This window comes from Orbilia oligospora (assembly GCF_000225545.1).
Source record: "Orbilia oligospora ATCC 24927 unplaced genomic scaffold scaffold00076, whole genome shotgun sequence".
In the NCBI taxonomy this organism is placed as follows: domain Eukaryota; kingdom Fungi; phylum Ascomycota; class Orbiliomycetes; order Orbiliales; family Orbiliaceae; genus Orbilia; species Orbilia oligospora.
The window spans coordinates 2,344,303-2,371,853 of record NW_011645633.1 but is presented as its reverse complement, the minus strand read 5'-3'; the positions used below and the strand labels follow the sequence as shown (position 1 = coordinate 2,371,853).

At 47.1% G+C, this 27,551-nt stretch overlaps 11 protein-coding genes across 11 annotated transcripts; 7 read left to right on the top strand and 4 right to left on the bottom strand.

Annotated features, from left to right (window-relative positions):
* Positions 1-128: 128 nt before the first annotated feature.
* On the bottom strand, positions 129-2,319 carry AOL_s00076g697 (uncharacterized protein; the record flags this gene model as incomplete). Its single annotated transcript, XM_011123249.1, has 3 exons — positions 129-683; positions 745-1,131; positions 1,186-2,319. 3 exons carry the CDS (start codon positions 2,317-2,319, stop codon positions 129-131), a joined length of 2,076 nt encoding a protein of 691 aa, XP_011121551.1.
* A 1,228-nt stretch (positions 2,320-3,547) lies between these two features.
* On the top strand, positions 3,548-6,060 carry AOL_s00076g696 (uncharacterized protein; the record flags this gene model as incomplete). Its single annotated transcript, XM_011123248.1, has 10 exons — positions 3,548-3,752; positions 3,852-4,014; positions 4,093-4,200; positions 4,252-4,377; positions 4,440-4,606; positions 4,666-4,722; positions 4,799-5,366; positions 5,432-5,603; positions 5,670-5,846; positions 5,929-6,060. 10 exons carry the CDS (start codon positions 3,548-3,550, stop codon positions 6,058-6,060), a joined length of 1,875 nt encoding a protein of 624 aa, XP_011121550.1.
* Positions 6,061-6,703: 643 nt separating this feature from the next.
* AOL_s00076g695 (uncharacterized protein) lies at positions 6,704-11,117 on the top strand (the record flags this gene model as incomplete). The annotated part of the gene is made up of 6 exons (XM_011123247.1): positions 6,704-6,725; positions 7,069-7,242; positions 7,305-7,357; positions 7,427-9,307; positions 9,367-10,098; positions 10,158-11,117. The coding sequence occupies 6 exons, from the start codon at positions 6,704-6,706 to the stop codon at positions 11,115-11,117; spliced, it is 3,822 nt and encodes a 1,273-aa protein (XP_011121549.1).
* A 594-nt stretch (positions 11,118-11,711) lies between these two features.
* Positions 11,712-12,961, top strand: AOL_s00076g694 (uncharacterized protein; the record flags this gene model as incomplete). The annotated part of the gene is made up of 2 exons (XM_011123246.1): positions 11,712-12,014; positions 12,089-12,961. 2 exons carry the CDS (start codon positions 11,712-11,714, stop codon positions 12,959-12,961), a joined length of 1,176 nt encoding a protein of 391 aa, XP_011121548.1.
* A 133-nt stretch (positions 12,962-13,094) lies between these two features.
* AOL_s00076g693 (uncharacterized protein) lies at positions 13,095-14,065 on the bottom strand (the record flags this gene model as incomplete). The annotated part of the gene is made up of 2 exons (XM_011123245.1): positions 13,095-13,199; positions 13,265-14,065. 2 exons carry the CDS (start codon positions 14,063-14,065, stop codon positions 13,095-13,097), a joined length of 906 nt encoding a protein of 301 aa, XP_011121547.1.
* Positions 14,066-14,622: 557 nt separating this feature from the next.
* AOL_s00076g692 (uncharacterized protein) lies at positions 14,623-16,171 on the bottom strand (the record flags this gene model as incomplete). Its single annotated transcript, XM_011123244.1, has 3 exons — positions 14,623-15,363; positions 15,519-16,017; positions 16,107-16,171. The coding sequence occupies 3 exons, from the start codon at positions 16,169-16,171 to the stop codon at positions 14,623-14,625; spliced, it is 1,305 nt and encodes a 434-aa protein (XP_011121546.1).
* An 848-nt stretch (positions 16,172-17,019) lies between these two features.
* Positions 17,020-17,835, top strand: AOL_s00076g691 (uncharacterized protein; the record flags this gene model as incomplete). Its single annotated transcript, XM_011123243.1, has 2 exons — positions 17,020-17,222; positions 17,301-17,835. The coding sequence occupies 2 exons, from the start codon at positions 17,020-17,022 to the stop codon at positions 17,833-17,835; spliced, it is 738 nt and encodes a 245-aa protein (XP_011121545.1).
* Positions 17,836-19,282: 1,447 nt separating this feature from the next.
* AOL_s00076g690 (uncharacterized protein) lies at positions 19,283-21,596 on the top strand (the record flags this gene model as incomplete). The annotated part of the gene is made up of 8 exons (XM_011123242.1): positions 19,283-19,382; positions 19,448-19,511; positions 19,594-19,714; positions 19,774-20,223; positions 20,285-20,360; positions 20,467-20,732; positions 20,807-21,364; positions 21,453-21,596. The coding sequence occupies 8 exons, from the start codon at positions 19,283-19,285 to the stop codon at positions 21,594-21,596; spliced, it is 1,779 nt and encodes a 592-aa protein (XP_011121544.1).
* Positions 21,597-24,105: 2,509 nt separating this feature from the next.
* On the top strand, positions 24,106-24,987 carry AOL_s00076g689 (uncharacterized protein; the record flags this gene model as incomplete). The annotated part of the gene is made up of 1 exon (XM_011123241.1): positions 24,106-24,987. The coding sequence occupies one exon, from the start codon at positions 24,106-24,108 to the stop codon at positions 24,985-24,987; it is 882 nt and encodes a 293-aa protein (XP_011121543.1).
* A 542-nt stretch (positions 24,988-25,529) lies between these two features.
* Positions 25,530-26,669, top strand: AOL_s00076g688 (uncharacterized protein; the record flags this gene model as incomplete). Its single annotated transcript, XM_011123240.1, has 2 exons — positions 25,530-25,685; positions 25,794-26,669. 2 exons carry the CDS (start codon positions 25,530-25,532, stop codon positions 26,667-26,669), a joined length of 1,032 nt encoding a protein of 343 aa, XP_011121542.1.
* Positions 26,670-26,897: 228 nt separating this feature from the next.
* AOL_s00076g687 (uncharacterized protein) lies at positions 26,898-27,297 on the bottom strand (the record flags this gene model as incomplete). The annotated part of the gene is made up of 2 exons (XM_011123239.1): positions 26,898-27,020; positions 27,088-27,297. 2 exons carry the CDS (start codon positions 27,295-27,297, stop codon positions 26,898-26,900), a joined length of 333 nt encoding a protein of 110 aa, XP_011121541.1.
* Positions 27,298-27,551: the final 254 nt, after the last annotated feature.

Genomic DNA, 27,551 nt, shown 5'->3' with positions numbered 1-27,551 from the left:
AGACGGCCTCGAACTCGAGTTGAACCGACTGAGTACTCTATGTTCGATAATCAAGGACGTGTCGACTGGGTCAATCCGGATCGAGAGTGGAATTTACCGATTTTTTGAAATCCCCTGGATTAGGTAATTTAGATATTTGGCATGAGTACAAAACGGGGGTCTAGGGTAGTACCATACCTTGAAAGATCGATACCAGCAAAATCATCAGTATCCGCCGTGTCTGTATCGCCGTCGGCGTTGGTCGGTGGGTTGGGCAGCTCGGATTTGACCGGACTGTGTTTACCCCGAAAAATATTATCTTTATCTTTCACTGGACTTCCAGCCTCCCTAAGTTTACTTGCGATTGGAGGAAGCGGCTCTGGTGGGCTACTACTTCGGAGATGTGGGCTTTTAATAGGTGAGCTGTGATCTGGTCGCCCGGGGGTTAGGAAGTTGAGATATTTCCAAAAGGGGGCTGGAGATGATGTCGGTAGATACGAAGATGGCAATTGATTAATGGATGGTGGAGCCAGATGCGGGTTTTGTTTTTGGGGTGCCGGGGTGATGGCTGCACCGGTGGAATTAAAGTTATCAACGAAAGGAGAGCTAGCCATTCGGTTAGGCCTGTCCTCCGAAGGTGATACCGGTAGATCGCCGATTGATGCATCGCCTATAGTCTCTTTTTGGATACTCTGTGACTGTGTCTTTATATATTTATACTGTTAAACAAATTCTCGGGAAGCATTGGGTAAGGGAACAGTGTACCTTATTTTTACTTGTCGGGCGCGAGCTGCGATCAGGGGTAAATGCTTCCTTCGGCGCCGCCGGGGTAGGCCCCAATGCTGAGTGTGGAGGAGGGGGGGTGACCGAGCGAGGGATAGAGCCATTGTTTGTCTTCTGACTTGTGGAGGTTCCAGGGCGAGAGGACGAGCTGGTCGGGAAGGAACCCTTCGTGTTATTGTTCGTGGGTGACTTAAGATTCGGAGAGAGGACCTTGTTTGCTTTGCTAACGGTGCCCTTTTGTATCTTTTTCGTGTATTCCTCTAGATAGTCCGGGGCTATCTGCCACTTCATGCCTTTCCCGGGCTCGTCTGTCCTCCGTGGGACCTTTTGGAAGGCTTGGTTGAGGGATAGGTTATGGCGGATGGAGTTCTAAATTGTTTGTTAGGCCTGCCTGCCCTGAAAAATCGTTGAAGGTAAACTCACTTGCCACCCAGAGGCTGCAAATCGATAGAAGGCATAGTTCTCTTGGATCCAAGCGTATATGTTCGCCAATGTCAATTTTTGGTCCGAACTTGATAGAATTGCTTGCGCAATCAATATAGCATAACTCAACGGAGGCTTAATTTCCTTTGATGACTCTAGAGAGTAATCGATATCCTCTGTGGATTCAAGCATTAAGCCTCGATGGTAGCTAGGGCTAGTATGGAGCTCCTTGTTCAGCGTAGCCGCGCTTGCGGCAGTTGACTGGGATATATTGGCTGCCTGACTACCTGAACTACTGGGGGGCTGACCGCCTAAAGACTGTATTTCGGATTTCCTCTTCAAGTTGGTCGGTTTCCTCTTTGATTTAAGAAAACCAGATTCAGATGATAGCTGTGTCGATTCTAAATGATTTTCCTGGGAGTCGTGCTCTGGCAAATATTCAGCTTGGATTTCTTGGGCGCGACGGAGCACACTGTCGACAACAGCTGGAGCTTGGTCGGGCAGGACAAACAACATCTGCACACCGGCGATTTCGAACATGCTCCCGCTACGGAGCGGAACCGTGGTCCCTCGTTTGTGCTGCTCATCGTCGACTTTAACACCATTCCTCCCTAGAACTTCCAAGATCCAGCACCTATATTCCACCGTGTCGTACTGGATCACGGCATGCTCTCGAGAAACCAATTTGCTCGGGCCGAGGTCAATGTCAACTTCTTTCTCGGCCGGGGCAGGAAGTGGTGGGCGTGAGTCTGGCGGCCGGCCTATGGAGATCTTGAGATCTTTGACATAATATGTCCAGTCTCTACCACAAATTTTTGCGTAGGCGGTGACGCCGTCCCGGTGATCACGAGCGTTCTTATCGTTCGCATGATCATGGGCGGCGACCACTTCATTGGAAGGGGCACCAAGGCCTGATATGATATGGTTGACCTGATATTCGGACAGTTGAACAGAGTTCGAGAACGAGTCAACCTGTGTTGAGGTGAGCGGAATGAACTGACTGGGGATTTCACGAGTGTTAGGAGGCGGCGAATCGGTAAGGCTAACCTTTCTGCGTTTGTTGGGCACCTCAGGCGAGGAAAGGAGCCCGCCTTCACCACGGCTTCTAGTGCGACGATGTCTTGGGCTCTGCATTACAAAAATAGCGGGATGATGGTTATATGGAGACGATTTCGGCGATAAGAGCTTAAGAGCAAGAGGTTAGAGGCGGTATTCCAACCGGACTTGGGCCTAGGAGGCGATATCGGGAGGGGTGGATTTTTTTTGAGGATTCCGATTAGACGATCTCGACGTTGGTGTTGCGAATCGCGTCGAAGTTGTGACAGGGAGATGGCTAGTCTCGTGGCGAGGGGACAGCCAAACCTTTCTCTCTCTCTCTCTCCCTCTCTCTCTCTCTCTCCTTCTCCCGTTTCTTCCTTCTTTCAAAATAATGAGTAAGTAAAAAATTAAAAGAAAAGATTAAAAAAAAATATAAAAATACAAAATATTAAAAAAATATATATGAAATAAAAATATGGTAAAAAGTAAGTAATAAAGGTTGTTTCTTTCTTCCTTCTGTTCTTTTTCTTTCTTTTTGGATCAATCGAAGGACGTATGTATAGAGGGGTTTTGTTATTTCATTTCTGTTTCTCAACCGCGAATTCAGCTAGGACATAAAGAATTCGAATCTATATATGTATGCAACTGTAATAGGACAAGACGGGATGCCATTCATCCGAGTAGACAGCCTGTTGATGTAGATGTGGATGTAGATGCAGAGGTAGATGTTGATGTTAATGTTGATGTTAATGTTGATGTTAATGTTGATGTTAATGTTGATGTTGGTGTGGGTGTGGGTGTTGATGTATAAATATCAATAGAGGAAGGAAATGTAGGCGTGAATTCGAAGGGCGGAGCTTAAGCGTCGAGAACAGGGTTTGGGTAGGTGTCTATACTATCTATCAGACGGTGGCGATGGCGATGGTGATGGTGATGGTGATGGTGATGGTGATGGTGATGGTGATGGTGGTGATGACGATGACGGATGTTTAATTGTTGAGAGGGAGAAAGAGGGAGGGGATTTCAATCAGATGCCCTAAACAAGCACTGTAATTATAAATATAACATACGCGTTAATGTTTCAAACACGCTTACCACATCCAGCTCCCTGCATAATCGGTCTTATATAAGTACTTAAGCACTTCTTACTTACATACTTACATACTTACTTATTTGTTCAGACGGACTCGAACGAACGTTAACAGGATTGATATCGATTGATCAATCTCGTACCATTTCGCCCTCTCCACAAAATCTCCTTGTTTCTCACCGCTAGACGCTTGTGTGATCTCACCGTATTTACTTATATTTCCAATAATCACCGATGGCGGCGAGGGCATCCAGAACACCTTCCCTACGTCTCTGCCGTGTCTTCTGTCCCCCGCCATGGCCAGCCGCACATTCGACGAAGCAAGGACTGTCCCATCCGATAAAGGGGACAACTGTTCCTTTTGTCCATCGTCGATTCCAGTCCGGTCACGGCACCCCGGGAGGTACAGGTGGGGGGAACGACTATCAATTGGGCCCGAGTAAGCCGGATATCACTCTTGTTCGTCCGTCATGACCGTGTGCATGTCAGCCGAGTCAATCTTATGAAAATCGACGCTTCTCTAAACTTCGCCTGCCAGGCCAGGAAGTCCAGCCCCAGCCGAATACCCAGTCCTGGGGTGAATCTGGGCAACACGAAGAAGACTTCCGTAGTCACAATAAGCAGAGACATGACTGGCGACAGACTGCTTATCGCATGTTAGAAAGCGCTGCAACTACTGGCGCATCTCTCGCTATCTTAGGGTAACTGATGAACTCTCACTTCCTTCATCCACACCAAAGCCTGTCTGATACTTCGGTAGCTAACTGTTCTTTATATAGTCTTGCAGGTTTTGGATATCATAAGTTGGTCTACCTCGAGGCTTCTTTCATCTTCCGATACTTGCCCGCCCGCCCCACCCGTCGCATTCACCGATTCCATCGCACAGAGTTCATTTCTGACCCTATGGTTTCCCTCGGGAGACATTGACTAGCTCTTAGATACTATAAGAACGTGGTTCTTCAGAAGATAAACAATGCCTTTGAGCCTGGTGACCCTGTTCTTGAGTTAGCTGCTGCCGGTAGGGGATCCACGTCTGTCGTGCCCGGCGGTACCGAGAAAGAATGGTGAGTATCTGTGTCCGTCGACCCGACAAACCCCAACACTTCCTCAACCTGACAGTCGACAGGATCGTTCGGCCTGAACAAGATAAGATAGACAAGGTCGTCGCCGGGGAGACCAATGGCCACTATTATCTCCTCTTGGGGGAAAAAGGGTGCGGGAAAACATCTATGATACTAGATGCTATGCAGAAAGTTGACGGTCTGGGGATTGCGATGATGGAGTGCCACGCAGGTCAGCGACAACGTTTTGTTGTTGATATCGCTGACATGCTAATGAAAAGAAACCTCTAGATCTTGAGATTTTCCGGATCCGCCTCGGAAAAGCTTTAGATTTTGAATTCCATGAGGGTATGTCCAAAACGGTCTATTGAAGCCGCACGCACGGAAATTCTTGGCATGACGGTCCTAACGGAGTGAACCGCAGACTATATTGGTTCACTTTTCTCCATCAGAGGGCCAAGGGACACTACCGCTCTTCTTGATATAGAACGTGCCTTCAACAAATTAGAAAAAGTCGCCTTGAAGCGGAAAAGGCGCACCGGTCAACCGCTTGTACTGATTTTTAACTCTATGCATCTTCTTAGAGACGATGAAGATGGTCTTGACCTTATCGAATTGCTCCAGCAAAGGGCCGAAGCGTGGGCAGCCACTGGGCTTTGCACCGTATTGTTTTGTTCGGATGACTACATAGTCTACGAAAAGCTGAAACACTATGCATCAAGAATGGAACTTATCACCGTCCAAGATCTACCTAAAGACATGGCTATATCTGCATTGCGACGGTATCGAGCAAAACACCACGCTAACCAGGACACAGAAGGCGATTTAGAAAGGATCTATCAGTTAGTTGGGGGTCGCCTTTCGTACCTTAGCCGTGTTGCCCAAGCTTCGAATATGGAAGCCAAAGCGAATGAAATTATTGAGAACGAAGAGCGATGGCTCCTAACAAATTGTGGTCTTCTTGGAGAAGGTCAGGATGACGACGTGAATGAGTAAGATGATTGATTACTGAGTCGAAACGTTGCATTCAAGTCCGACTGATAATTTATTTCCCCAGGTACTCTAAGTTTGCATCCGCCGCCATGGTTTTGTGCAGAGCCCTGGTGGCTATGGAGGATAAGGTTGAAGGTGGAACTTATAACGAAGATAGAGGGTGGAAGTTACCCCAGGTCCCACTACACATCGCCAGGGAAATCATGACCAGAGCGGATTTCATACACCGATACGATGTGTGTCCAATATAACGCCCTCCCACTTTTACCTGGCTGCACCGCTGATACCTATCTACACTGTAGCATCTGAATTTGTTCACCATAGATAGCAAAGCTAACGTTAGGGCGGATTCCGTCCCCATGGCACTGGCAATGCGAAAGGTTTGCAAGGACCCTAGGTTTGATCAACTTTTGGAAGATTCCTTAGAACGAATCGGCGATGTCGAGAGCTTGGGCCGTACTCGAGAGATTACCCTCAAGGTATGTGATTCCTTTGATTACCTCATAGTCGATAGTAAAGCTCCCCGGAGAACCCGAAGGCTGATTGTCAACCAACGATAAGGATTTGTGGGAGTCGGGGAAGTACGAGTTCACAATGCGGAATGCGAAGGGGTACACGGACAAGGTCATTACATTTACTGCGACACCTGCCGAGAAGCCAGACGGGGATGAAGATTCCAGTGATAAGAAATAATGTTTATAATACCTAAGTACTTACTTAAGTACTTACTTATCTCTTACTTACCTAAGTACTTAGTACGAGGTATGTACAGTATGCGTACGGTACCCCGCAATGACAATTACAGCTCCAAATTCAACCGCAAGTGCAACTACTGCCCCGGGTACCTAAGCTACGTAACATCTAGCATTGCGCCCACTAAATCTAGATCTATTGCATTCCCAAATACATGTACTTGAGCTTGCAAATTTCCGGCCAATCAAGCTAAGCAGAATAAGCAGGGCGGGTCGTGTGTCCACCCGGGCCCGTCGGCCGAATGGCACATAGTACTTACATGCCTCTATAAGGTCCGGTACTGACTTACATACGGAAAGACAGGCATGGCATGTCTTGTGAGATGCCATGCCGTTCACAGCAAGTAGCTAGTAGGTTTCGGCTGCAAATTCTGCGTCAGAAGGGAAAAAAATTTTGGTGTTCAGCAACCACACTACAACACATTCATTCAATCATTCATTCTCATTCCTCTTTCTTTCTTTCTTTCTTTTTTTTTTCAAGAACAAAATCCCAACCTTCTCACTCATTCTTCAATCATTTAACCACGATATTGGTATCGCAGTTTCTAGCGGTGCCTGAACAAAAGCTGCTGGCATACGTCAAAATGGCACAACCAGCGGGGCTTGGTAAGTGTTCAATAAGTGCCCAATTGAATTACCCGTCTTCATCAACCATCCAAGCTCGCCAGGCTTCCTTTTCTCTCCATCCAGCTGCATCCGTTTTTCCTAGAATGCTATACAGCTCTCGTGGTCTTATTCCCGATAACATCGAGTCACTGTAATTGTGCTTTCCCGTGTTTCCGCCTCAATAACACCCCATCCCCTCGCGGTGGATCCTCTCTCAAGACCACAAGACCTGCTAGACAGCATAACCATTGCAATCCTACCACTTCCATCCTTCCAAATCTTTGATCTAACCAATCGGGTTTCTCACTGGATGAATCTAACACCTGTGCAATGCTCTCTGTAGATGCAGCTGACCGTCCAAACGCTGACAATAGCGTTACAAACGAGTCCACCGAAGCTCAAGGAACCCATGCCGCTAAAGCCAGTTCTTCAGAAACAGAAGCCGCTCTAGCAACCGGTAGCATTGGAACCGATATCAATGGTCACGGGGATATCGACAGCCCTCATGCCGACCAGAGTATGACCCCTTGCCCATGTACATCTCAAGGCTCATTTAATATTAATGAATTGGTTAAATAGTGTTCCAACTTGTCGTGAAGTTACCTCATCACCCATTCAAAATCCATGTAATGGTGTGTACCAAGAATATGCAAATCACCTCTTTTGGTTTGGTGCGAACAATCTAACGCTCATCGCCCTAGGTCTCTACGCAAGAGCAAGTACAGGATATTCGTCAATCCATCATAGAACTCCCAGATACTTTCCAATACTCTTGCTTTCACCTCGAGCACAACGGAGAAAGAATCAATGACTTCGTCGAGCTTTCCGACGTCCCTGGTATCACACCGGACTCAGAGCTCGTCCTTGTCGAGGATCCATACACCGAAAAGGAGGCAAGGATTCACCTACTACGGGTTAGAGAACTCATCGGTGCTGCTAGCAGTAGGATTGATCTAATGGCTGGCGTCAATGCCGGCCAGACTCTTTTCTACAACATCTTTGATGAGCTTGAGACTACCGAGGCTAGCCGTGCGCATTCAATGGTAGACTATGAGTTCGAAGCACCAGCTTCGCTCCTCGATATGCTCCCAGCTATCCCTCAGTCGCCTCCAAAGACCATCAAAACCCTCTCATTGTCGCCATGGAACCCTCCTCCACATAGCCTACGGCAGCGGGGGCATCTATTATATATACAAGTGACTACCTTAGAAGGAGAGCAGTTCCACGTTACCTCCCACGTTTCAGGCTTCTATGTCAACCGTTCGAGCAGCAACAAGTTCGACCCGTTACCTAAAACCTCCCCCCGTGGGTACTCCGCCCACTCCCTGCTCGAGCTAATTTCCCAGCTTTCCTCTGAATTTCGCACGGAATTCAAAAAATTACATGAGTTCCAATCCAAAAAAGACCCACTTATCACATTCCAACCAACCAACGCTATTCCGGCATCTCCCTGGCTTGTTCCTGCCCAATCCTCTCCTTATTTCTCCCATTCAGCGGACATATCTCGGTCCCAGGAAACTTTTTTGATTGCTGGAACCGAATCGAACGATACTCTGAGAGACTTCAACGAGGAGTTCCAATCAACTCGAGAGCTGCCGAAAGAGACAGTCCAAGAGCGTGTTTTCCGAGAGCGTCTTCTTTCCAAACTATTCGCCGATTTCACGGATGCTGCCGTTAGAGGAGCTGTGCTCATTGCTAGAGGAGAAGTTGCCCCTCTCAACCCGACCGAAGGGAGAGACGCCCAGATCTTTGTTTACAATAACATTTTCTTTTCCTATGGCGCAGACGGCGTTGGCACTTTTGCCGCTGAAGGGGGTGACGAGGCTGCTAGAGTTGCCACAGGGAAGGATATCTTGGGGGTGAGGATGGTGAATAACCTGGATATTACGGGGCTCTCGACACCCGGGACGGTGGTTGTGGACTATCTCGGCCGAAGGATCGTCGGCCAGAGTATAGTCCCTGGTATCTTTAAACAAAGGGAACCCGGTGAAACTCAGATTGATTACGGCGGTGTCGAAGGAAAGGATGTTATAGCTTCTAATGAAATTTTCGTCCCCGCTTTCGAGCAACTGAGCAAAGCGATGCGGGTTAAGCCTCATCCCGTCTGGGATAAGGAGGGCTCCCGACATGATCTTGTCGCAAGTGTCGAGACCAAAGGTCTGCTAGGTACCGACGGACGGAAATATGTGCTCGATTTGTATCGCACCACCCCGTTAGATATCCTCTTCTTAGAACAGCATTGGGAAAATGAGGAGGCAAACACACGGTATCCTCATAGAATGGCTGTCTTACGCTCTGAGCTTATCGACAGCATGTGGAAGGTTAAAATGAGACAATATGTCAATAACGATCTCGAAAAAAAGAAAAAAGAAGCTGAAACAGGCGTCTCAACAGACAGCAACAAGGACAAAAAAGAAGAACAGGAGGCTATTGACCTATCGGGGCTCACGTTTTCTCTTAACCCTGACGTTTTTAGCGGGCAGAAGCCACATACCGATGAAGAAAAGGACCAGTTCGCGAAGGATGAGGAAGATGTTCGACAGGCCTGTCAATACCTAATAGATAAAGTTATTCCAGGACTTGTAAGTTGAACCTCCCCTTTGTTTAAGAACCACTGCCTAACCGATTCAACTTTGACTAGATCGACGACCTGAAAAAAGGCGATGTGGGGTCGCCCATGGATGGGTACTCTCTGTCTAGGCTGATGCATAAGCGAGGTATCAACATTCGATATCTTGGAAACATCGCCAACCTTGCGGCGTCGGAAGGACAGAAATTACTCGCTGTGAAAGTATTGGCAGAACAGGAAATGGTTGCCAGAGCATGCAAACACCATCTCAATTCTCTACTCAGAGATCTCCCAAGCCCCCTTGTTACGTATTGTGTAGCCCACTATCTTAATTGTTTGTTGGGTACCGGTCTTAACTCTGATCCTAAGGCCGAAAAGGATGATCTTCTATGGGCGGTTTATTCGAAGGGAAGCTTTGAGTTTGAGGCCCTGACCCCGGCGGCGGTTCAGAAAGCTATTGAGGACCAAGTTTTCCGCAGATATAGGTTCAAACTTGCGGAGGCATGGTGGACGAGCATCAAGCACAAACAAATTCTACGAGAAATTTCGTTGAAAATGGGGCTCCAACTATGCGCAAAGGAGTATGCTTTCGACAAGACGGCTGCACTTACCCCCCCTCCTCCACCTACCACCACACCATCCACCCAACCTACTACCAACGGCCAATCCAAGCAAAGCTCAAAGAAAAAGGGCGGTCAAGCACAACTAAACACCACGACAGCTCCTACCGCTCAACAACAATTAACCTTTACTCAAGAAGACATTGTTAATATTGTTGCTATCGTTAAGGAAGCCTCACCCAAGGTTAGTTCTCACTACTTCCTATCAATATACGCTATTCCTAACGTGACGCAAACGCTCAGAGTCAACTTGCAGAAGAAGCTCTGGAAGCAGGACGCATATCCATCCTGCAGGACCAAAGAGAGTTGGGTCAAGAGCTCCTACTCGAATCATTGTCCTTGCACGAACAGATATACGGCATTCTCCATCCAGAAGTAGCCAGGGTGTATAATGCGCTAGCTATGATTTATTATCAATTGGACGAGAAGCCAGCCGCCGTCGAACTATCTAGGAAAGCGGTTCTCGTAGCAGAACGGATATTGGGCGTGGATAGTGCGGAGACTATTCTATCATATCTCAACTTGGCATTGTTTGAACATGCCAGTGGGAACACAAATGCCGCCTTAGCCTTGATTCGCCACGCCCTAAAAATGTGGAAGATTGTTTATGGAGAAGGCCACCCAGACTCGGTTACCACCATGAACAATACTGCCGTCATGCTACAGGCTTTGAAGCATTACCATGACTCGAGGCTCTGGTTTGAGGCTTCGCTAAAATTATGCGAATCCATCTTCGGCGCATCGTCACCAAATACTGCAACTCTGTCATTCCAACTTGCACAGGCCCTTGCTCTTGACAATGAATCTAAGGGAGCAGTGTCTCGGATGCGAGATGCTTATAACGTTTTCCTTCAAGAATTTGGTGCAGATGATAGGAATACAAAAGAGGCCGAAAACTGGCTTGAACAATTGACACAAAATGCCGTGAGCATTGCAAAGCAGGCAAAAGACTTGCAGAATCGCCGTCTCAGACGAGTAGCGATGACACCAAGGGTAACGCTGGGAACGAAGCCGCAACCTGGTTTAGGGCTTTCGGCAGCCGATTCGATGAAGCCCGATGATCCAATTTCCAGAGAGGGAATTGATTCACGTAGCATCGATGACTTGATGCGGTATATCGAAGGCACGGATACGAAGAAAACACCTGGTTCAAAGAAACAACCTGGACGTGCTAATCCCAAGAGACGAGGCGGGAAAGCTTAAAACGGCTGAGCATTACCAATAATAACTGCAATGGTGGATTAACACTAGAACACCAATCTTCCGAGTAATGAATAGACTCCGCTCTTATCGCATTGGCTTCGCATGCATAGGAATATCATCCTGGAAAGGTAATTTGACTGTAATATAGAAATAGACATGATCTAAACGCTGCTGTACATTAGTATTCTCTGTACATACCTCTTTGAAATATTAGACAGTAAGCGTGTGTGAGGCGCTTTTACCCCGTCTTTCATTGATAAACAATTTGTAGGTATACATATATGTTACCGACAAAATATATCCAGGGCCCTCGCCATAGCAGCCAGTTCGGTGTTATACATCCCCTTATAATTAACTTAAATACTTGCACATGGCGGATTGAAAGGCAGAAATTTGTTTAACGCAACACCTTTTTTCCAACAAGGGACGACTGTAATGGTTGATGTGCTGAGTATGTGTATGTGCATGTGCATGTACATACATACATAAATACTTAGGCGCATACATACGATCGCGACCCGGCAGCGAAGTCTCGAGGGAAAGGAAACAGCCCCGATAGGCAAAAGGCATGGAAGAGAACACCACGAAGGCACAATGTTGAGATCCGGCATTCACTTCCAAGCTCGGCACCGCCCAGTGCACAGGGCCCAACAGCAACTCACTCTTGGGAAACTTAATTGTCTTCTACATCGAGGCAACTTTGCCATCGCCACGAACACCGGACTAGGAAACAGCAGGTTGTCTAACGCCCGCACAGGAAGTGCAGGCGGCTTCCAAATATTCGACAGAAGTGTGAAAAGGCTTCAACGCGATAGGGCGGCGAAAAATGCTGAGGAGTCTAGGAAGGTTGATTATTTACGTGACGAGGTGGCAAATAGACTTGTAGAACGACTATACGTGAGTCCATGCCCGAACGAACAAGTTATATGAAACCCAGTAAATAATAAGTTTCTCTTCCTTCCGACCATCAGGACATCAATAGATCATATGAGCATGTCCTAGATCTTGGGGCCGGGGCCTGTCATCTTGCACGGGCCCTTCACAAACCTCATGTTGGACTTAAGCCTTTTGCAAGCCGTATCAAACACCTCACCTCAACAGAGCTTTCGTCGGAACTTCTTGACAGAGATCCGGACTCTGATACCATACTACCGGAATCTCTGATGAAATTAACTCGATTAGCACGGGATGAAGAGACGGTCTTGCTGGCACCGCCCTCTCAAGGCGGCTTGTTCGAATCTAACACCTTCGATGCTGTGATATCGTGCGGGTCTTTACATTGGATAAACGACCTCCCATCAGTTCTATCTAGTATAAATCGAGTTCTGAAACCAGACAGCCCGTTTCTTTGTGCAATGTTCGGAGGTGATACTCTTTATGAGCTCCGTACTTCCCTTCAGTTGGCAGGTATGGATAGGTTGGGCGGTGTGTCACCTCATGTGTCACCTCTGGCAGACGTTCGAGATATGGGAGGGTTGCTTCAAAGAGCAGGTTATAAGTTGATAACAATCGATATTGACGATATCATCGTCGACTACGAAAATGTTTTTGCTCTCGTCAAGGATTTACAAGCAATGGGGGAAGCAAACGCTGTTTTGGGCAGAAGAAAGGGCCTGGCGGGACTAAGTAGGGATGTTTTAATCGGGCTCGAAGGGATATACAAAGAGCTACACGGGAGAGCAGAAGATGGGGGTTCTGGTGTCGGAACGGGAATCCCAGCAACCTTCAGGATTATATACATGATCGGATGGAAGGAAGGAACAGGGCAGCAACAGCCACTAAAGAGGGGTAGTGGTGAGGTTAATTTAAAGGATATCCTGGGTGAACAAAGTGGACTTCGATAAGGGACTTATCTTTCAGTTACCTACTTTGATGTTTACAGTTCCTGGGGGGAGGAGAAGAAGAAGAATGGGGCTTACTAGATAAGGCAAAGGCATGTATAATATTAGAGGGTTAAAAAAAAGTCTGATCAAATATTCACACTGTTGGCGTTCCAAATAACCGTCTAGCCTGTGGATTCAACGGAATCATATATGCATATAAGATACCCCATTCAAATAGTGCAACGAACCAGCCAGAAACCTACACGCCTATCGTATTAGTTTTGATTTATGCTGCATCATGGGACAAAAATAGGGAATCAGTACCTTCTCAGACCATGTGTGAAAGTAAACACTAGTCATCAACAGCATCCACCACCAAAGCCCTAGTATACCCCAAACAAACCAATGCACGCCAAACCACTCAGCCATCAATGGCGTTAAGTTCCTGGGGCCAACGGTACCCCTCCACATGCTATCCACTAACCGCGGCAAAGCTTCTGCCCATAGAAATAAGCTAGCATGGGTGAGCATGAATGCATGTCCTGATAGATCATGACCGCCATCCCACTTGCCCCCTGCACCTTTACACGCTGCTGACGTAAATGCTTGCTCGGATTTGGAAGCCAGTGTAAACGGTTGCGTGTCATAGTTGGGACGGCACGAGCCGCCTGTAACGGTGAAAGTCCGATCCATCAAAGGAGGTCCGAAGAACCATTGGGTAACGAGAATCCAAGCAAGTGTCGCAAGGCCCCACCGTATTAAAGCCTTCGAGCGCGCATGCGTACCATTTGGGTGGCGAAGATTAGTGATGTGAACGAGGAATGCGACGGTGGTCCAAAACCAGCCTATTTTAACAAATAGTACATTAAAAATATTGTTTTTCCTGGAAAAGTATGACGCCGACTGTCCAATAGGCGATATTATGGAGAAGAGAGACCCTAGAACGATGGTAGCCGGGTAAATCAAGGAGATAAGGATGAGGATATGGTGGTGGCTTTCACCGGAAGGAGGTGAAGTGGGATACTGTTGCGATGCAGACAGTTGGGGGGATGGGGGACCCGAGGTTGTCGGAGTCGCTATTTCGGGACCAGAGGAAGACGAATCCCGGTCTTTGTCAGAAGACATCTTCTCGGGTGGGTGAAGGCCAGAATGTAGAGGTTTTTTTTTTTTTTTTTTTTTTTTTTTTTTTTTTTTTTTCGGGTGACGAAACGTTATCTCGAGGTTGTCCGAAAGGCAGCCGAACGAAGTTGATCAGGAAAATCGAACATGGAGGGTCGCACGGTTTGGAGGGGTTTTGTAACTGCTTCGTGGAGGAGGAGGATCGATGGGTTTGACAGAAAGAGGTTCCGGTTAATGTTTCATGAGAATCGAGATGGAGATGAAGATGGAGATGGAGATGAAGATGGAGATGGGTAGGAAAAGGACACATGAAAGAACGAAGGAATGAAATAAAGTGACGTATATGTGCATTTAAGCACGAAGCACCCGCCACAACTAAAAACCTAAATTACTAGCCGATGGTGGCGCACGCTCGAGCTTGTTGGAAATCATACACACGTGACATCCACGAAATAATTATAATTAATAAGCCATAAGGTAAGTCCTAAGTATTTAAGTATTTACAGACGCAGCTAGCAATATTAATAGTAAGTGCATGTACTCCTTAAGTCAAGTGGGTAAGTCTAATAGATTCCGGGTACTATCCTGCTCTTTACAATGCTGGTGTATCTCTTCCAGTCTTCGCCGTATTTAGTCCGGCAGTGGCTATCGTCCCTCCGTTCCCGATTGATCAAGAGAACAGCAAAGTATCCGACATAGAAATAAGTCACCCAGGTGCCGAAGCCTGTGGGGAGACACCACGCCCATCCCATGACCCAGTCTCCCAGATAATTTATATGGCGAGACATACCCCACCACCCGGAAATCAGCAGTTTTCTCCCGGTCTTGGTCTCAATATATTTCAAATGCTTGAGGCTAGGGTCTTCTGGGTTCGTTCTGAATGCGTTCTTCTGAGCGTTCGCACCACGGAAGATGTAATATCCTATGCCCTTGACGAGTAGAACACCAACGACACCGGTGATCCCGAGGTCTAGTGGATATATGGCCAAGTATCTTCCCTGAAGAGAATAGGTAAATGGGACCCAGGCAAGATCCCCGAAACTCAACATATATCCGAAGCCATCAGAAGTAATATCCATGGTTGTGAGAATTGAGGGTTCGTTCCAGAAAGCGTCAAAAATGTACCAAAACTGAAATACGTTGACGAGGACCATCGAATCGGTGACACGACCGATTGTTTGGAATTGGCGAGCAGCAAATGCGAGATTTAGTATAGCCCAGCCCATCATTCCAGGGTGGAGCTCGCAAAAGAGTTTGATATCCAGTTTTCCGATTCTAGGATTGAGTTCTCGACCAATAAACCACTACTTTGTGTATTAGTCTCTTTCTCATATTCTTATATATCTTATCGGGAATGGTGGGAGAAAAAGAGGGAATGGGAAAGAGAAAGGGAAGAAGGAAAAGGAAAGGGGATGGAATAGGGTAGGGTAGGGTAGGGTAAAATAGCAAGAGTACTCACATCATAAAGGTGATTTCCAGTGTTCCCTCCAGCTGCAAGAAGTGGTTTTGAGGGCCTGAAGGAGGCGAGGTAAATGCCACAGGCCAAGACAAAGGAGAACAGATTGGCAGCCGTAAGCAAATGCAGATAGTGGTCCCAGACCCAAGTCCAGAAAGACCATTCCCACCCGTTGAGATATGTACCAAAAGCCAAAGCCCCCATCATGGGGATAAATGTTTCGAGGGCATTGAGGTTATAGATGAGACGCTCTCCAGTCTTCAGAGGGGTGCCTATTCGATCCCGTACGGGGATTGTAACGTTCAAGAGGGCGAGTCCGAGAACATAGGCGACAAAGTAGCCAAGAACTTCGAGAGAGAAGAACTGTTCTCTTGTAGGAAGAACCTGCTCGACATATTGTGTCCAGTTGAGGCGTGTTGGAGGGCAACCATGCTCATTGCAGCCGAAGTAGAGGAGGAATGAGACGGATGGTGCGACGATAGAAATGGCACCGACACCAAAACTGAGGGAATCATAGTGTCATTAGCCATCTGGTATTTGACAATGTATGTTATGTACCTTATATGGTAGTACTATATATGAATAACTCACGGGCCAGCAAAGTCATAGCCATGGCTACGAGCCTGTTTGTCGACGGCACCCTTGGCAGCAGCCATGGTTCATCAACTCCGTAAATCCTAAGCGGTATGATTGGCTCCAATTATTCCAAAAGAACGTTAATGAGGATGGATGAATAGGTGGAGGGATGGATGGATGGATGGATGGATTGATGGATTGGTAGTCGATTCTGATATTTGGTATTCGATATTTGATATTTGGTGTAGTGCAAGTACTTTAAGTAGTTTTTCGCACACGATCGCAAAGCAAATGGTGGCCGGCGTTTCGGTGGACTTTAAGCCGGATACCTAAGACCGGCCCAGGCATGTACCGGAGCTGTCCAATCCCCTCGACTCGCATTTTAAAGAATTTAATTTATAATAAGCACTTCTTGAGTCGGCCGGTCAGTAAGTACCTAACCTAAGGAGGTACTCAAGGGGCATGTTGGCTCGGTTGGGAATAGTAGAATAGTTGGAATCGAAGTCGAGGTATACACGTATACGTATACGTATAAGGTACTTAGTATGTAAGTAAGTACTTAAGTAGTAAGTAGGTACTAGGTGAGTTCTTGGTAAATACTTAAATTAGCAAACATCGCCAAAACTTCAAAGACGGGTGGGTTATCATCAATCAAAATCAATCTCCACGCCAGGAAATCTAAGGAATCCGCCGGGTCCGGTTCATAATAAGTAAGCAGGTACACGTACTTATGTAGGTGCTTTCTTTCTTTCTTCCTTCCTCTAATTCCCGGGCCACCCACTCACTCAAGTACCGTGCTTAGGCTTTCAAAGCACCCATTAAGCATCCTCAAGTACCCGTCTCCCGGGCCGGACCTTAAGCTATAATACCTAATACATAGGTATATATTTATGTATATAGCTTCAAATTTAAATCTCGAGCTATCAGAATGTGGCGCCCAGGAGGCTCGCGAACTTCTAATTTCCTCGCCTCCGCTTCCACCATTGTCGCCGCCGCCCTCCTCATCGGCCTGTCGCAGGCCAACCCCCTCGCCGTGCTCTCCGAACTTCCCGACCCGCCGTGCTCTGCCACCTCAAACAGAACCGGCACATTTGTTGATTTGCATTCTCTGATTCGAAAAGGTCATGACGAGTACGTTCATACTTCATAACTGCTTGATATCAGGGTATTGTCAACTAATTATAATTTTCATCATTACTACCCTCCTAGCAATTATCTTGTTTCGGGCTACGACTATAACTCCAATTTTACCCTCAATATTTGCGCACCGGTTCTATCATCCGACAACCTCGATTTTCACGCTCTCTCCGATGCCCACAACATCTCTGCATTCTACCAAAAAGGTGGAATAACATATTCCTTAGGACGGGCTTCCTCAACCCCGAAGTTCCGAGGCAGGAAACTGATTCTGGAATACACCGGAGGAAGTCTCTGCCCTAAGCTTGATTCTAACGGCGCCCCCGTGGATGGAAAGGATAACGAAGATGGCTATAGAAAAGGCGCTTTGTTGTCCTTCACTTGCGACAGGGAGTTGATCGGGCCGGCAAGGGTCAGCTTCGTGGGCCAGCAGAATGAATGCAGCTATTGGTTCGACGTAAGAACTTCAAGTGCATGCGCTACCGTTAAACAGCAACCTTTGGGCCCCGTAGCCATCTTTGGCATTATGTTAGTCCCACCCCCCGTCATACTCACACTCATAAACCTTGGTTCGCCGTATCGTTACCTGACACACTTGATCCTCTAGATTCCTCGTCGCATTGCTAGTATATTTTATCGGCGGTTGTTTTTATCAAAGGACAGTCCTGCATGCTCGCGGTTGGCGGCAGGTACCTCATTGGCAAACCTGGCTCGGAGCCCTCAACTTCATATGGGTAAGGAGATTACTTTTTCCTGCCAGATGGTTTTCGTTCCGTCGCCCGGGCTAAATTCCCGCTGCATTCGTTGTTTCTCCTGCCTTCGATCTTCCTCCATGATTCTCAGCCCGGTGGGAAATTCGATTTCCCTTTTGGACCCTATCGTCTTCCTCCCAACCTGTCCTAAAAGCACATTTATGTATGAAGTGCACCGATGTCCGTATATAGCACATACTGTTTATCACACCGTTCTTTTTCGCACCGCAATTAAAACACTTCCCCTTTTCTCTTTGAATGCACAGCCAGATTTATCCGTTTACGGAAGCTAATATTCGTGGTTTCCATACCGTAGGATGCCATCCGGATATGTATATTCTCAGTGACAACCTTGTGCGGCCGCGCGGGGGGCCGCGGACGCACAGGCAGGTTCGGTGGGTATGCCCCCGCTTCTGGCGAAGGCGGGGGGTTTGGGAGGGCTAGTTTCGGAGCTAGAGCTGATGAATGGGCGGACGGCGAAGACGAAAATAGGCTTATAGACCAGCTGGATGACGAGTGGAGTGACGGCTAGTTCCGCGCGTGTCTGCCCATTGGTTTTATATTGATCTTTATCTTTTCCTCTTTGCTGTGTTTTCATTCTTTCCATGTATATATTAGCCATCAGATACATATCGATACCCAGGTCTGGCCAGATATTCCCCTTCGGCTGGAGTTAGGTCTGGTATGCCGTACTAATCATTATTAGTTTGTACTAGCTACTAGCTACTATACTTTGAATTCGAATAATTCAGGTGCCTTAGACGTATCAATATAATATTGGCTCCTCTTCCTTTCCTAAAACGGATCTGCGATGCAATGTGGCTTTACAAGCTTTATGTAGCCACATCTACACATTTCGATTAGTTTAAATTTATCTTGTGTGGCGTATAGCATGCACCACTGTATGCATATTTCCCCAAGTTATGTAAGTATACGTTCCAGCTGATAGCTGATGGAATCGAATCGATCCTCGGATAAAGCGATGGGTAGCATCGGCACAAAGGCAACATTTGCAACCAAAATCGGTAGCGAGACGCATGGCAATCCTGGCTCGGTTTAAAAGGTCGCATGGAGAGAGCTCGAGCTCTCGAACTCTACTCCTTCCCCACAACTTTCTATTGAACTTCATCCACATTAATTTGTATACAATCTAGGTGAGTACTAGATGTATCCTATATGCCCCTGTTTCTTCTTGAGAAATAGACCCGAATTGACTATTTATTTTCGTACCTGTTCCTGTGGTTCTAGTGTACCAAGCTTCAGTCGTTGTTCTATCCACACCAGTCAAATCTTACGGCAATAATGAGCAATTATAAACCTATTCCCTTGGGCGAGTATCTTTTCCGAAGAATCAAGTCATTGGGTATTTCACACATTTTGGGATGTCCCGGCGATTTCAATTGTATGTGTCCGCAGCCCAAGGTGCTATAATTGGTTCGTTTTCGCTAAAACTACAACATTCCTTAGTAACACTGCTCGATCATATATATAATGTTGACGGCCTTAGTTGGATTGGGTGCTGTAACGAATTGTGAGTTTACTCTGATACATCTTTCATAGTGTAACTTGTAGTTTTTTTTGCAGTAATCCTACTGACTACGTTTTGATCATAGGAATGGAGCATACGCCGCCGATGGATATGCTCGAGTTCGGGATCTTCCCGGGGTCCTCGTGACCACATATGGTGTTGGGGAACTCAGTGCCATGAATGGAGTAGCAGGAGCTTATGCCGAGGTGAGATATGGCTTCACCTTCACGGGCTCTGTTTAGTTTGACTTACTGGATTCGTATAGCATGCTGGGTTTATCCATATCGTTGGCAATACTTCCCGCCAATTGCAACAGAACAAGATCATGATACATCATACCTTGGAAGCGAACCCGGACCATGGTGTTTACAGGGGAATGTCGGGGCCAATTCGGTCTACAAGCGCTTTCTTGGATGATGAAGCAACAATGGCCTCTGAGATTGACCGTGTCCTTTTTACTGCCATTAAAACGAGACTGCCGGTTTATCTATTCGTGCCTACGGATGTGGTGGACACTCCACTCAATGCGGCTCGTCTAGAGACACCGCTTGACCTCAATCTTAGCACTAGGCCCGAGACGGAGGGCTTAATCGTGAACAAGATACTCGAAGCGATTGAGAAGTCTAGGAAGCCATGCATTCTAGCTGATGTTCTGGCAAAGCGCCATGCAGCTACGAAGCAAACCAGAAGATTGATTGAACTCGCTGGATACCCGGTAGATACCATCTTCGAGAGGAGCTATTGCATTTGACCTAAAGCTAATAATAACCCGAAAGGCTTTCTCTACGATTCTAGGGAAGGGCTTGGTCGATGAGACGTCCCCTCTGTTCGGTGGGATGTACAATGGTTCAAGTATGAATATCATTCCTGAAATGCGACACTTATGTAGTCGGTGGCGCTTCGCTGCACGATGTCAAGGAGGCGACTGAATCATGTGCTAAGCAAAATTTTACTATAGTGTCTTTCCCAGGTATCAAAGAAGCCGTTGAAAACGATGCCGACCTGATTCTCAATATCGGCCCTCATCTTACATCTTCCAACACTGGTGCATTTACTCGGCAGATACCCGAAAACAAACTAATCGTCCTCCATCCCCACTACTGCTCAGTATTCGGGGAGCGCTTCGAAGGAATACACTTCATTCCAGTTCTGGGCGCCGTCCTTCAGGCATTTGAGAAGGATGCCCAGAAATTTAGGAAGGGCAACACTGTTACTAGGTTCCAGGTAAGAAGACATAGGACTGGTCGTATGATGGTGGGAATGTATATCAGGACTACGTTCTAATATAGAATCCGTAGAACCCGATACTAGACGATAGCACATCTGGGCCTTTGAAACAGTCGTATATCTGGCAACGTATCGGACGTTTCACGAAACCAGATGATATCGTATTCGTTGAAGTTGGGACCTCGCAATTCGGAATGCCTGATGCAACACTCGCTGCGAACGTTCAATACGAAACCCAGATCTATTGGAGCTCTATCGGTTATACAGTAGGGGCAACACTTGGTGCACTTGTTGCTGCAAGAGAGAACGGCCACAAAGGAAGGGTCATTCTTGTTGTTGGTGATGGGAGCCTTCAAATGTCCGTACAAGAGATCTCGTCGTACATCAGAAACGGATTTACTCCAACTATTTTCCTGATCAACAACGACGGATACACCATTGAGAGGGAAATACATGGGCCAGAACAACAGTATAATGATATTTGTACATCATGGGATCATATGAAAATGTTGGATTTCTTCGGTGGGCGACAGAAAGGTTTCAAGAGTCGAAGCGTGGAGGCTCGCACGGTCGAAGAGCTTGAGGAGATTATGGGCGACAGCGAATTCATCAGCAATGATTGTATACAGGTATGGCGATCAATCAACCATAGCCAGGCTATCTATATTTGGAACCTGCCCGAAATGCTAACTTCTTTTTTTTTTTTTTTTGAAACAGCTCTGCGAAATCTATGTGGACAAGTTTGATGTGCCTTGGATCCTGAGGGGGCAGGTGGATGCGCATAAAGCTAGACTAAAGGTTGCTGGTGAGCAACAGAAGAAGACCTGGGAAAGCTTAGTTCTAGCGGGAACGTTTGTTTAGAAGCTGTAATTACTTAGTAACTTTATCTACGTCCATTACATAAGTAAGTACTAAGTAGATACTAAGTACTTATATATGTAAATGTATATGGTATGTACATGCCAACCAACAGGAGCTGACTTTGTAATTATTCTTATTATCTTCATTTTTTTTTTTTTGAACGCGGGTGGCAATATATTTGGAAAGTCCGAGCAAATGAATGCTTATTATTTAGATACAGTACCGAAGTGCACCTGAAGCTGTCGGCTAGCTTAGAGGATGTAATTTGGTATGCATAACGCCGATGGAAACTTGGATGTTGCAGACATGCCTAAAAAGATAACAGCCGATTGGATGAAGTCACGATTTGGACCAGAACAGAAGCTTTAGCCAAGCAGAAACATTCCAATACAAATCTGACATCTGCCATCACCCCCCGGGTACCCACTTAGCTACTACTACCACAGTAGATGCGAGGTGTGGGGAAGGCATATTTGAGCGAGACAGATCCAATCTCTCCTGATTTTGCCAAGCTTATAAGTCGGATGGCAAAAAGAAGATTCTCGTTGTACTGATTAGGAGGATGAATTGAGCTGTCGGGGTCTTTGGGATTGATCCCGAGGAATTAATTTGGGCAGCTTAGGTGTGGCTGGCAGATGATTTCATTGGTGCGTGAGAATTAACCAGGAGAAAAGGGAAAGAAAGAAAGACCAAAAAAAGGGGGGGAAGAACAAAGTCCTTGATACGATTACTACGAGAGGCGACAATGTAAGATGGGTTCCTGCAGGATGCATCAAACATGGGATGTCATATTCTCCAGGTACTAAGTACTTACTACATGGACAGGTCTGGCATGGCGGTCATGGCCGAAAAGGGTTTCTCAAACAAAACAACTCTCGAGATACCTCAATCTTCAATGACACCTTACACATCAGATCGGATCGGATCAGAACAGACCCAAATGAGTACTACGTGCATCTACGTACCCAAATATCCCAATGCAATTAATTCAAATGTCTTCAACCGCCAACAGTTTACGGAGTAATTTTTAGTTGATGACTGACTACCAACGGTTCAGTAACGTTGGTTTGTGCCAACGAACCACTCGTTTAATTGACCCGCACGAATCGAAGGCCCGAGGGTTACATTCGGGTGATTTCCCCTTCAAATTCTCCCTTCGATGGGCTTCACAGCACATATTGGGTACGGCAAGACCAGCGCGATTATTTAAAATTGAGTTTCTTGGCGGCTAACTAATCGTTCGTTGAAGCTCTGAGCCAATCATCCGGAATCCCAAGCGAGGCCAGTCAGATCTGTTCTGTTCTAATGAGAAATGTTTTTCCCGATTGCCGTCTGTTTAATTTCGGCTTGGTCGAGCTGAGACTCATTGCACACACAGTACACACCTGTACATGTGTACATACATACATACATGCTTTGTCCGAACATAGTATGTATGTGTGTATGTAGCCCATATGCTGCCTTCCAGTTGGTTCACAAAGATTCCCACCATGGCCTTCCATGCATGGCTGATGCACCGTCCTTTGACAGCAGCACCGGACAGGATTGGATAAGAAGAGCGGTTTGCCAATGAACAGGCGACAATGGTGGACCCGGGCCATGCATGTTTATGTTTGCATGCAGCCGACTGGTGTGCCTCAGGCACTGCCAGTACATACTACTGTGTGCTAGTACGGAGATGTAGTAGCAGGTACTTGCAGGTTGACTTATCGGCTCCCCTGATGGAGGTAACCCCCTTCTAATCTTAAAGTTGCCGCCCCTGTTATGGTTGTGTGCCTTTTTGCCCTTTGTCAACGACCAGGGCCCTAACGAACGAACGAAATTACACCCACACACGGAGGGAGGGAGAGAGTAGTCTGGTAAGGCTACACTGGGGTGCCTGCAAATCCACTCACACCCTCACCTCATTTGTTGGTCGGTCAAAATGCTGCCATGCGCATTGGGCATGGGTCCTCGCATGGAAGACAGCCCCAATCCATGAAGGTCTGTTTTTTCCCACCCCTATTCCCATTCTCCCAAATTGGGCATTGCATCTGCTGTTACTCCGTACCTACACACATACACAATACTATGTATGCAGTGGAAGGGAGAAGGGGGGAAAAAAAGAAAAGAAAGAAAAGAAGAAGAAAAAAAAAGAAAGAAAAAAAAGGCAACGCCGAGTCCTAGTCCCAGTGGGCAATAATGGGCAATAGGTGGGAAAATAAGGGGGAAGACTTTGAAAGTTTGCGGCGGAGATAAGTCCAGAGGCGGCGTCAATGGACGAGTATAAGGAGCCGTCGAGTCCCCAAGCAATCCAGACTTTTCTTCCCTTCCTTCTCCACCACAGTCAATTCCTTCCAGGTCTTCACTACTGCCTTCGGTTTTCTAACCACAGTCACTCTTTTTAACCCATACACTCTTTTTGTGCTTATTGCCTAATCTAATTAGTCCTTTTTCAACTTACATTCTTAATACTCCTAAACGGACGTACTTTTAAAATAGTAATATAATCCAATCCCAATCAATCACAATGCATTTCACTACCATCCTCGCTACCTCCGCCGCCGTCGGTGGTGCCCTTGCCGGTGTCTACCAGGAAGAGCCAGTCTACTACACCTCCGCCGAGCAGGTCTACACCTCCATCAAGACCTGCACTGACAAGCCAGTCGCCCCAACCACCGACTCTGTCTACGTCCCAACCAGCGAGCCAGTCTACGGTGGTGAGGAGCCAACCACTGAGGCTCCAGTCTACAACCCAGAGCCCACTGGATACGGTCCCTCCGAGGTCACCTACACCAGCTACGATGTCATCACCGTCACTTCTTGTGCCGGATATGTCACCGACTGCCCAGCTGCCACTTACACCTCTCCAGTCTACTCCGTAAGCACCTGCACTGATACCCCAGTCCCAACCGGTGGATACGAAGTCCCAAGCAACAACACCGCCACCTACGAAGTCCCACCACCAACCTACGAGACCGAGACCCCAGAGTACCCAACCTCTGTCCCAGTCTACGAGAACCCATCCACTACTGATGTCTACACCCACACCTACTACACCACCGTCTGCCCTGGAAAGGACTACTGCTATGCTACCACCGTCACCTCCACCTACTGCCCTGGAAAGCCAACTGAAGTCCCAAGCTACACCAAGCCAGTTGAGGTTCCAAGCTATACCAAGCCAGTTGAGGTCCCAAGCTACACCAAGCCACCAGTTGACACCCCCACCTATACCCCACCTACCCCCAACTGCCCAGGTGGTGACTACTGCCCACCAACCCCACCAAAGAACGAGACTGAGACCCCAACCTACACTCCACCACCAAGCTACACTGGTGCTGCCTCCACCAACTTCGTTTCCTTTGGCGTTGCTGCCGTTGCTGGTCTTGCCGCTCTCTTCATTGCTGCGTAAACAATCAATTTTCCTTTACGTCCTTTGAATGAATGGGTTCAGCGAATCATGTAAAATGCATTTTTTCTTTCATTTGTATTACTATTTTTAAAGTTTCTTCGATAGGGGCGATGTAGATTAAGTTTGGAGAATGAAGTCTTAAAATAATATATAACCCGCTGCCAATAAACACATAAGCAATTTAGATGTGAATACCAGTGAATCATTGTAGACAGAAGTATAATGTTAGATACATGATGATATTTACTTGTAGTGTTTTTATGCTTGGAGTATGGTTTTGCGTTGTTGTGGTTTTTCTGGATAGGTAACTTCTGTGTGACCTGGCAACTCACTCGACTGGAGCCGGCTGTGCATTGTGACTCAATTGCTCCTTAGCCACAATATAAAGAAAGAAAGAACAGAAAACCATGCGATGCGATCTTTTCTTACGTTTTCCAGTAACGACAACTTCGCAATTTTTCTTACGCGGTAGATTGTATCCAATTACACTACAATACCCTCTGTATTCGACTTCTCGCTCGTACCATCATCATAACTTCATGATGACAAGAGGTAGCCGCTCTTCGAGAGGCGGGCGCCGAGGTGGGATGGACAGAATCGAACAGGTCTCGAGGGCGTTGTCGAGAACGCTGCGGCATAGTGCGCATGAAGAAAAATTAAATATAAGGGAGGATGGATATGTCAATGTTGAAGAACTTGTACGTACTCCTTTCTTCTTTCTTCATCCCTCTGTGTACAAAAGTGTATTTTATTTTATTTGGATGTTTATTTTTTAGGTACAAAACTGACAAGCTCTCGCATTCTAGCTAAATTCGAGGAAATACAAAGATCTCCAGCTCGACTTCCCGACACTGTGTCAAGTGGTCCAAGAGAACTCGAAGAAACGGTTTAAGATCATACGTGAGGTTTCCGACTCAGCATCGACACCTCCGCTTCTTAGTAGCGTCAGTGCGGCCACTTCGACAGAGCCGTCGGTTTCAACGGATCCAAAAGTTAAGGTATCCGGTGTCGAAGACTTTCTACCAGACTTTGATAATGATCCTAATCCCGACCCGAGTCACTACTTCATCCGTGCAAACCAGGGTCACTCGATTTCTATTCAGGATGACTTGTTATTGCAGCCGATTGATGAACAGAACGTCCCAGATATATGTGTACATGGAACATACTACTCGGCTCTAACACTGATTCTCCAAAGCGGAGGGCTCAAGAAGATGACCCGCACGCATATTCATTGCGCTGCGGGTTTACCAAAAGCATCCGTTCACCCGGAAACTGGGGAGGAGATTCCGGCAGTTCTTAGTGGCATGAGATTTGATGCCGAAGTATTATTTTACATTGATATTCTTAAGGGCGTGCAAGATGGGCTGAAGTTTTGGAGGAGCGACAATGGTGTCATATTAACAACAGGGAGGGAAGAGGAGGATTGTCTACCGATGGATTATGTTCTACGGGTTGAAGACGTAGGTGGTAGGGCGGGAGGAGGTGAACTGTGGACGAGGGATGAGGGTGTCATAAAGGAATGGCCAAAGACCGGGAAGGGAAAGTCGGCCCCCAGATCCTCTAGAAATGGTCAGAGCAACGGAGGTGGGAGAGGGGGCAGGGGTCGGTCTAGGCCAAAAGTACGGGTCGAAGATGTTTTGGATGATGTGTCCGAAACTCTAGATAATACTAAAATATGAACAGTGATAGCCTTACAGTATGTACATGTACAGTAGCACACATCTATAAATTCATACCTCCATACATACGACCGGTTGTGGTTGTCTTTGACGTTTACCGTGAAAAGCAGCATAGGTCTGGGGTATATAGGGTATACGCCCACATGATCAAAGCAAAGACGCCAGCACTATGCTGGTATACCCGCCGACTAGGCTACTTCGAGTCTCGAGGCCTGACAGTGACACTAGCTAATTCCAAGCAAGGGTATCCGAATTTGTGACCTTTCCTCCACTAGCTGGTTCTGGATTTGGTTGCGGTTTCAGCTTGGCCTTTGCACGAGATTCTGCTGCCCGCTGTGCTTCTTCCCGTCGCTGCAGTTTGGATCCAACGTTAGCTAGATGCGATGAAAGAAGATGCTTTGTAGGAGATGGTTCTTACAGCTGCCGCGGCTGCCGCAGCATTTCCTGCGGTTGAGGGCATGGAACTTGTCGCTCCACCACCGCCACCACCACCGCCACCAGATGTCTCGTTCCCATTACTGCTGCCCCCTAAAGTATGTCCCGGCCCAGAAGTCTTGTAATTTGGCCTCGCCGTTCGGGCTGGTTCTGCAGAAGCCTCATAATCTTCCTTGCTGCCGCCGCAGCCCATTTTTATTGACTAGCTTTGGTTGGTAGGCAAGTGGTTGATCGGTTGGCTGGTTAGAGGGTCCTGCAAGTGGAGGACTGTGATGGTGTCCCTTGGATTCTACCAGGCGCTGTGAGGTATGATTGGGATGAGATGGGGGCGATGGCTTGTTATGTGTGAGGGTGTTCCTACATAGTAATTCCGGCAGGTCAACGCGCAAACTGGTTGGCGCTGGCGCGGCGTGGCACGGCGTGGCGACCCAATTTTCGGCTTGCTCT